General features: G+C 43.1%; 1 protein-coding gene across 1 annotated transcript in view; it reads left to right on the forward strand.

Moving 5' to 3' along the window:
- FBXO16 (F-box protein 16) overlaps positions 1-9,741 on the forward strand; it is a gene marked incomplete at both ends in the record, with an annotated part of 29,611 nt that extends 19,870 nt beyond the window's left edge. Inside the window, 2 exons of the mRNA XM_080615956.1 lie at positions 4,237-4,342; positions 9,475-9,741. Coding sequence (XP_080472082.1) covers positions 4,237-4,342; positions 9,475-9,741 — 373 coding nt within the window. The remainder of the gene's footprint in view (positions 1-4,236; positions 4,343-9,474) is intronic.
- Positions 9,742-10,287: the final 546 nt, after the last annotated feature.

Below are 10,287 nucleotides of genomic sequence, written 5' to 3' on the forward strand. Positions count from 1 at the left end.
ATGAATTCTTGGAGCTCAAGGGCATAACAACCACTCTTCTTGTAATATGAATGTCATAAGTAATGAAATCTATGTAAAATGAGATTCCTAAAACAATAGGAGTGATGTCCCAAAATACAGGGTTTTGCAAAGGGACTCCAGCAGAGGAAACAGGTTTTGCTGCAGTCTGAATGTATATAGAGAGCAGTGAGTCTATTCTTGAGGTGATGAGCATGTGTGAAAAGATGCAGCAGAACTTGCAGAAAAGCAGCAGAAAGGCAAAGTGGTGGCTGAGAAAGAAGGACTAGAAAGAGCACTTGTGGGCCTGCAGGTTGGCTGGAACGCTGTGAGCCAACAAACCATCCTTCCCATTAAAGTTCTGCTCTGCTGAGGAAAACCACACTTGTCAAAAATTTCTTTGTGAACAAACAAGATTACATCAAAGGAATACCTGATGCCATCATCAAAGCAATGTGTGAGGCTAGTCACTGGCTACTCTTTGAATCAAAGCTAATCTGCCCAATGCCAAGTTAAATTTTGTAGAATTTAAGAGGTAAGAGAAAAAATAAAGTTTTTCCTAGCTCTTGGGCCTGGTAAAATCTCCTCTGAGCTGGACCTCACTCTATATTTGCTTTTTGGTCCAAAGAGAGGTGAGAACACTCCTGTTCTTACCAGGCCAGGCTGGATGGGGCTTTGAGGAACCTAGTAGAAGGTGTCCCTGCCTGTGGCAGGGGATTGGAACTAGATGAACTTTAAAGTCCCTTACAACCCAAACCATTCCATAATTCTGTGTTCATCCTAACAGGGTGCCCATGCTATAGCTGAAATATTGTAATTTAAATGGCAGAGTTGTCATCTGTTTCTTTAATGGCCTTTTGAGAGGAGTCATTAGCTACATGCTCCCTTCCACAGTACCAAAACTACGCTGCTGTGAATTCATAGTAGAGAACTTATCCTTGCTTAGCCAAAATAAAGTGAAACATGGAGAGTGTAAAAAGCTACAGTCAATTCCCAATTCTACAGGGAGCAGAGACACAGGGAGTCCTGAAAGAGCTAACACAAAACATATACTTCAGGCTATAAGACTATAATTATATAATTTCAAAGGTATTTACCTTTGAAAAACAAATAATTTATTTCTGTAGAGCAATTGGGCAAGGGTTTGGCTTGGACAGAGCTGGTGCTTCACATCACAGGGGAGAAGAACTATAACACTGTGCCACAGCTAGGTAGTGCCCCAAAATGGCAGAATGGTGTTAATTTGAAATCTGGACTACAATTGAGACTTGATTTGTTTGGATTTTTTCTGATGGATTTTTTTTTTTGCTGCTTGCTCAGAAAGGCATAAGCTTGTATTATAAAAACTGAACGGCACACAAGAGCCTCAGTGACAAACATCACTGTGGCACAAAGGAGGTGGGACAGAGATCCCCAAATATGTTCTCTGAGAGGTTATTTGGTTTAGATAGGATCCTGTGGGAAAAGCTTCAGAGTCACTGAGCAATGAAATTAAGAAAAGCAATGATCAGATGTGTAGTCTAGGGAGTGGTGAGGTGATAGAGAAGAGATATAGACAGCGGTTGAATTACAAATTGCCTGGAAGGGGTTATCAAAACCCTTCAGTAGAATTATAGCTGTGACTTTTGGTGTTGCTGCACGTACATGTGCAATTTATCATATGGATGATTTCTGGTAGGACTGCTTTGTTTTCTACCTGAATTGTCCAGATAGCTTTTGTTTATAGAGAAACAAAGCAGAGAACAGCAGGGATGGATTTGTCTCTTTGGGCACACAGCAATATTGAAAAGGTGAAGTGAAAGATTTTTATCTAGAGCATGGAATTAAGTTAGCAAATTTTCCCTGGGACTCTGCTCTGCCTTAAAAGACCAGGAGGAGCAACTCTTTCAGTCCAAGCATGTACAGTTCTGCTGGAAGGCATCTGGTGTTTGTGCTGCTTGTTGCCAATAAATCAAAAGATTTGCCTCCCACTTTATCATGAATAATGAATTCCGATTCTAGCCTAGTGCTGGAACCTTGCCAAGATTGTGTCCTTGTGCCTCAAGAAAGAGCCCTGCTACTTCTCATGACAAAAGCTCAGGCAAAATGCAAGCTCCTTCTCCCCCACTCCCCAGCCAGCTCGGGCTTCTGGAAGCCAACACTTAATTCAGTTAGATAATTTATGGACGTAGGCTGGCTCTATAAACAGTTGCATATTGTACTGGAGTGTTTACCCAATGAGAAAATAATTACTTTCAGTAATTGTTCTCTCAGCAGCCTGGGCCCGGTTTCTAACAAAAAGGGACTTGCTTGCGTGAGAAGGGCATGGTGTTTCACTGTCCTTCCGAATCCTAATGCTTATCTCCTGCTTATTCGTGTTTCTGAATAGCCAGCCCAGTACTTTTTGCCTATTAGGCTTGTGGGAACTCACAACATTCCATAAGGGAAGAAAGTGGGGTGAGAAACACAGCTCAGCACTGGAAGCAAGAGACTTGCCATTCTCCTCTTGGCTCTGATGCCCTTTTCCTTTACAGCTTTGAGAAGCTCATCCACACTGCTTACATCTTCTTGACCTTGAAGTGAGATTATGATGATGATATGCTGCAGAGGGATTCTCTGACACCATAAGCAAGGACACTAGAATACGGCAGTAGAAGTTAATGTCATAGAAACATGGAACCACAGAACCATAGAATGGTTTGGGTTGGAAGGGACCTTAAAGCTCATCCAGTTCCAACCCCCTGCCACAGACAGGGACACCTTCCACTAGACCAGGCTGCTCCAAGCCCCGTCCAACCTGGCCTTGAACACTGCCAGGGATGGAGCAGCCACAGCTTCTCCGGGCAACCTGTGCCAGGGCCTCACCACCCTCGCAGGGAAGAACTTCCTAAGATCTCATCTCAACCTCCCACTCTTTCAGTTTAAAGCCATTCCCCCTCATCCTATACCTACAGGCCCTTGTCAAAAGCCCCTCTCCAGCTTTCCTGTTGGCCCCTTTAGGCACTGGGAGTTGCTCTAGGGTCTCCTCAGAGCCTTTTCTTCTCCAAAATCTTAATTTTCTCATAAATCTTAATTTACAACCACAAGACCAGGTCTACATTGTATCTAAAGACAATGGAATCATTTAGGCTGGAAAAGACCTTTTAAGATTATTGGTACCAACCACAAACCTAACACTGCCAACTCCACCAAGATGACCAGTTCATTCCCCATAATAATATTTTGGACTGGATTTTCTCTCTTGACTGTTAGTGGCGTGTTTATAAACAGATTGCAGTTAGCTTTAATTTCCTATTTGAAATAATACCTGATTTGTCTTTATGGCTCTTGATCTGGGTCTTGGACAAGTTGAGTACCAGACGTGCTGGCATTGGCTGCTTATGAGAATATATGTATTATGTGGTGTGACTCTGTTTCTTTATAGGATAAATGTTGCTTTTAGAGTCTGTTTTCACCCTTTATATTCATGATTCTTTTATTCATACTGTGCTTTTTAGCATGTCTTCCAGGAGCTCAGAGATGCTGGTGACAGAGCTGGGAGATGCCCCCAGAGATCACACAGAGTTTCTGCTTTAAATTCCCTAATTGTCTATTGCAGAATTTGAATATGGAAAGGGAATGAACTCCTTCAGAGCACATGTGTCTATGAACCTGCCTGAGTTCTTAGCAAACTTCCTCACAGGATGGATTTTACTTCTGATACAGGAAAAACATGGCAGCTGAGCATATTCCAGTACTTAATTTTCACTCTGGAATATTCCTGTTCTGCCAGTTTATTGTACTGACTGTAGTACTAGATGCATATAAATTTATAAATACATACACATACACATATACAAGAAGTATTTGGCTATAAAAACCATGAATAAGTAACTTGTTGGAGGGGCAGTCCTCCAGCCTTATTTATGTTACATGGACCAAAACTTCTCAAATTCATTTAGCTAAACTTGCCTTTCTGTGAATTTCCCTAAGCTGATGTAACACATTACATGGATTTAGCTAAAATCAGTAAGTCTCACGCTAATGGCAGGCTAATGAATGCTAGAAAATTATCCTAACTTCAAAAATAGCAAGTTACTGCCCTCCTCTGAGCCACGGTACCAGAGTTTGCACTCTTGGTCTGCCCCAGGTGCAAGATAAAATGTATTTGTCTTAAACCATGTCTTTTCAGGTGGCAGTATCGTAAGGGATTTTCTTTTTCTCAACCCCAGGGAACCAACTCCATAGCACTCATTAATACTGTTCTGTTCTACTCTGCAGGAGAAAGAAAGGAGGAGGAGAGACCCCAGACCTTAGCCGGCAGGCCGCTGAGAAAAAAATGAGGGCAGGTCGTAGATCTAATAAGCTCCAGAAGACAAAATCACTGGTAAGTATCACCAGCTTGCAACTACACCAACGGGAGCCCAGTGTCAGACACACCCAGGGACAGTTTAGTTCAGAGCTTTTACTTAAGTGACTGTGAAGCTTTGCTTCTGCTGTCATTAGGCTGCCGCTCCTTAAGTGAGATACCTGGCCAGGAGTAGGACACAGAGCTCCCCTATGTCTGGCTGCTCCGGGGGCCATCTGTCATTGCAGCCTAGACATAGTCCATCTGCCTCCGGTGGGAAAAGGATAGCAACTGCCAGCAGAGAGTGACCTTGTTATTTGCTCCTCCCTCACTTTGCTTACTGCACAGTGTCGTAAAAGCCTGTTGCCACGTTTTACAGAGCACTGGATCAATTCTCTCAGAAGACTTGCATCTCTTCCCAAAGCTTCTCTCTTTGCTGTCAACTTTTGATCATTGCAGTTTGATGCTCATTTACTCTCTGCTCATTGCACTGAGCCTGAGCAAGCAGCCCCAAGGTCTTAATACTGAGGATTCATTGTGCTCATCGCTAGTAAAATAGGGCATCCTCACATGAAAGAGTCTAGGGAAGTCAGGCTTCCAGAAAGTATCATGGGTCTGAGCTTTTGTAGATACAGCAACAAATAACAGGCAGAAGAAAGACATGATCACAAGCATATCAGGGGTTTTGCAGACCTCGAAGCGTGTTTCCTAAGTGATGAAAGCCAGGGAACACATATGAGTTGAGCTAAAGAAGGTTTACATAAAAGAGAGGCATTGTCTCCCGAGATTGGAAGCCATTCTCCTGACCCAAATACAGCCTGTTTGCAAGGAAACAGATTCAGACAGTGTTAAAGAACAGAAAATATTCAGCCTGTGTCTTACAATTTCCATTCTCCAATAGCTTCCTCTGTAGCCTTTAGATCAGAGCATGGCTTCATTCCACCACAGCTTCCGATTTCAAATTGAAAGCTGTTTTATTGTCAGTCCAAAAGTGAAAGAATCTTAGTTCAGGGCAAAAAAGAAGGGAACTGGATTTTCTTTCCCCAGATTTTAGGAAAGTTACGTATTCTTCAAAGTTTCTTAACCTGCAACCCTCATTCAGGAAGGCGCAAGCACCTGGTCTGACTCCCACCATGAAGTCCACACATCATACTGCACAACATCAGTGGAGGTTTGAAGAGTGTTTATGTGTGTGCCACCTCCTGTTGGCTGCTCACAGTTTAAAAGGGACATTATTATTCCTGTAGCAAATAGTCACCAGAAAGCACTTAGCTAACACAAAATGATCACAGACGGATGTGTGGGAGAGCACGCAGAGTTAGCTGGTACCAAATTCACAGAATCATCACAGAATGGTTTGGGTTGGAAGGGACCTTCAAGCTCATCCAGTTCCAACACCCTTGCCATGGGCAGGGACACCTTCCACTAGACCAGGTTGCTCCAAGCCCTGTCCAAGCTGGCCTTGAACAGTGCCAGGATGGGGCAGCCACAGCTTCTCTGGGCAACCTGTGCCAGGGCCTCACCACCCTCACAGAGATGAACTTCTGCCTAAGATCTCATCTCAATCTCCCCTCTGTCAGGTTAAAGCCATTCCCCCTTGTCCTGTCCCTACAGGCCCTTGCCAAAAGCCCCTCTCCATATTTCTTGGCAGCCCCTTTAGGCACTGGAAGCTGCTCTAAGGTGTCCCTGGAGCCTTCTCTTCTCCAGGCTGGACAAGCCCAGCTCTCTCAGCCTGTCTTCATAATTCTCACCCCACAAAATGCCCTGGGAAGAGCCACTACCTGCTGCCAAGGTCTGACAGGTCACCATCCTCCATGCGTCCCTCCTAGGAAGTTACAGCAGCCTAATCCAGGGGTGAGTATCCTGAAACCCATGGGGTTACACCTTGGTGGCTGACAACCCAGAACAAAGCTCCATGCGTTTGTGCTATGCAATCTTGGTAGGACTGGCTTCTCTTTGTGTTATAAATCCAGGGCAGTCTGTGTCGGTGTGCCACTCTTTCCTAGACCTTTACATTAAAAACAGGCTTAGTTTGAGGTTAGAGTTGTCCAAATGTCAGTAGCAGAGCTGTGTTTCTTATTCTCTGATGTATAAGCCCGCTAATACACTGGCCATTACTGACTACAGCGCTACATGACAATAAAGGTTAGGTTATGGTAGGCTGATGCATAGAGAAAGAATATATACAACTCACTAGGAATAATCCAAAATTAATTTCCATTATTAGAGTAGCATTGGGAAACCTTGTTGAAATGAAGACATACGAAAAGACTCTTATTTAATCAAGTCCAAATGAAGAGGCTTAATGCTCAAATCTTTTAGTAAAACCTTAGAAGAATAGACTATGATGAAAGAACAAGTGCCCCAAGCAAGCAAACAGCAAGTCAAATTAAAAGCAAGCTCTTAAATAGATCAATGATCCAAGTGCAGAAAGTAGGTGAGAATGAAGTATATTACAGCCAACAATGAAGATGTGAAAAGGGCTATTATATGGAGCTCCAAGCTCAGGAGCCTGCACAGCACCACACCAAAATAGAATAAACACATAATTAAGGTGATGACCTGAGTCCTGGAATTACATGCACTGGCTCCACATTTGCATGTGGTGAATCAGTTCTCCTCCTAGGAAACTTGTGAGGTTATGGAGTTTATTAGTAATCATGGAAACAGTAGCATACAATGTGACCAGGCTCACACTTCATTTAGAAAAAATTAAAGTAAATTAGCTAAATTACAATAAATAGTACATTACAATAAGTTAAGTATGTCTCTGAAGGAAGGGCCATATTCTTTCTTATGAATGTACATACGACCCCCATGTCCCTACAGTGGGGAGGGAATACTTGCTCTACCTTTATCCAGGGAAATGCCTTATTTTAAGGATGCAGAATCATAGAATAACAGAATGGTTTGGGTTGGAAGGGACCTTAAAGATAACCTGGTTCCAACCCCTTCACACAGGCAGGGACACCTTCCACTAGACCAGGTTGCTCCAAGCCCCATCCAACCTGGCCTTGAACACTGCCAGGGATGGGGCAGTCGCAGCTTCTCTGGGCAACCTGTGCCAGGGCCTCAGCACCCTCACAGAGAAGAACTTCTGCCTAAGATCTCAACTCAATCTCCCCTCTGTCAGGTTAAAGCCATTCCCCCTTGACCCTACAGGCCCTTGTCAGAAGTCATCACCCCTCCTGTTCACTCTGACATGGAGCAGCATTGCCCTGCTTTGATTTCTGAGCTCTGGCCCATTGCAGGCGTCACTGTGGCCACACCAGTGTCCTTTGTGCAAGTCTCCGAGGACTGCCACTGAGGAGTTTTTGCAGCTTCTCATAAAAATTGGCAGCCTTATGCCCAAATGTCAAAATTTGCAGATACTTTATTAGGAAGGTACAATTTGACTGATGCTTTTGACAGCTTTGCAAATGACTGCCATGTCAGCAATTAGCGGCTGGTTTTGCCTTTCAGGCTGTCTGCATATTTCCCTTCGAGAGCCTGCTCCACCCTCCCAGCTGTTCCTGAATTACTGACTTATTTTTAGTACTTGATAAATACCATCTTTTTGACAGGATCAGTCATTCTTGCCTTCCTGCCTATATCCTAAAGTAATAAGATTGAAGCATTTGAAGTCTGGAATAATTTTTCCTATGACATATTGACAGGGAATTGATGTTTTGAGTATGAATCACATTTATGCACTGTGTGGATCTAGCTCACATGAAGATCCAGTGCTCTCAGCACTGAGACATGGTTTTCTCCAGTGTATATTTATATTCTGCACACCTTATTTTGATTTATATTTATTCGCACAAGAAACCCCATTGAACTTCATGGGACTATTCCTAAAACTGAAAATAGCTCAATATGATGCTTGCATATTCAAACTCATATGTGTTACCTGAATTTTAAAAGTATAGCCTGGCTTTAATAGTTTATGCCTCTCTGTCCCTGTGAGCTCTAAAACTGAGCCAACAGCGTATGAGCCGAAAAGCCCAACATGGCCGGGCAGTGTGCACTTGCAGCCCAGAAACCAACCATGTCCTGGGCTGCATCACCAGCAGTGTGACCAGCAGGTTGAGGGAGGGGATTTTCCCCCTCTGCTCCACTCTGGTGAGACATCCCGCTGCAGTTATGTGGTTCTATGATTCTCCGAAAAGCAAAGAAGAGTCAGATGTGTGCTGCAGCTACTACCGCTTCTATGGTGGTGTGCGTTTCTTACTAGGACAAAAAACCTGCAGCTGCTTTTATCACACCATCTCTGTCACACAACAAATATTGCCAAGAACCTGGACCACTTTGGGCAGTTGGATATTCACTGGCCTTTCTTTAGATTGATATTCAGCAGTCGCAGGATTGCTTATTTATAACCAATCAATTAGGTATCAAGCACCATCTATGTGCCATTGCCGCCAACTCAAATAATGCGAAGGAGAAACAGGCAGTCAGGAATCGCAGAACAGCATTGTCTTTTCTGCATAACCATTTTACTATGGACACTAATCTCACGTAAGGCTATCTGTCCACATTGCTTTTTAATGAGTTGCTATGTAAATGTTTGGGTTTGTTAATGTTTGTTCACTATTCTTACTAAATAATTTGCAACAGTCAAAAAAAAAAAAGCCAAAGCTGTTGGTCTGCAGAACCTGTTCTTTTTGAATATTTGGGATCTTTTGAAAGGAATAAACAATCACTGTGTTGATAATATTTTTTGCTTAACTTTTATAAGGTTTAGTAAAGTGTTCATTAAATAATGTGTAATAATAAACTTCCTCCTTTACACTGCAAGACTTCAAACAGTGAGACTGGGATCAGTCACAGCCATACACACAGGGGAGAATTTGTGCATTAACATATGAATTGATGTGGAGAATCAATTACAGTGTATTTGGCTTTACCATCAGCAATTTCTAATTGGGTCCTTTTGTCCTTAAGGGAAACTTATATCAAAGCAATGTCACTGCAAATAATGCAGATTATGCTTGTATCATTTGGGAATCTAATTTAGGAATATAATTTGGGGAAATAATTTAGGAATATAATATGTAGAACGTTTATAGAATAAATATAAAATGTATATAGAATGTGTAGAATTTAAAGAAGTTCTTAGTGGGCTCTAATGTTTTCAGTCCCTTTGAAGCAGTTGGGATTATATGACACTTATTGCCTTCTCTTTCTAGCTATCACTTCCTGCAGATCTTGAGACTGTTTCAAGACCACCAGTTCATCAGTACCGGGCCACTCACCAGACAACCGGAAACCTGCCCTCCAAAGCAGCAGCAAAGACCCTGGCCCAGAGTGCGCAGTGGAAAGCTGGGGTACAACCAGCACCTCTTCAAGGTCCAGTGCCAAAGCCACGGAAAGGAGAAAAGACAGACTTTACAAGGATTAACACCACATCTCCATGTCAGGATGCTGCCCTGTCCAATACAGTGAAGCTATTGTAGAGATTGCCAATATCTAAATTTAATGCACAAAGGGAAGAAAGTGGTGCTGGCAGTATGTTTCTGTAGGCGGAGGCAGTCATTCTGAATGGTGGGGATCCAGATGACAATGATCTGCTGCATCAAAGGACAACATATGGCCAAAGACGTCACATCTAGCACTTGCTAGATCCACCTGTCTGTCAGGACTGTCATCTTCGTATTGAACACTGGCATGGGTTTAACTCACTAATACTCAATGGCAGAGCAAGAGATCTTAGATCAGAAGTGACAGTGGGCTCAGTCCAAAGTCCAGGGACTCTGCCAAGGCCTGGATAGATGCCAGGAGGAGCTGGTGTAGTTGGGTTGGAATCAGAGCATTCAGCAAATTGCAACAAAAAGCAAACAACTCCAGGGAGACAACAGCTGAGAAATCAGCTGATCTGTGAATGCTTTCCAAAAATAAGGAGGCAGACTGACATGATCAAAAAAGATTTTAGGCCATTTTGGTCTAGGGTTGGCTTAGGTAGTTATTCTTGATGAGCACACCTCTTCTACACCCAGCATCTC

This window comes from Psittacula echo (assembly GCF_963264785.1).
Source record: "Psittacula echo genome assembly, chromosome: 4".
NCBI classification, from domain to species: Eukaryota; Metazoa; Chordata; class Aves; order Psittaciformes; family Psittacidae; genus Psittacula; species Psittacula echo.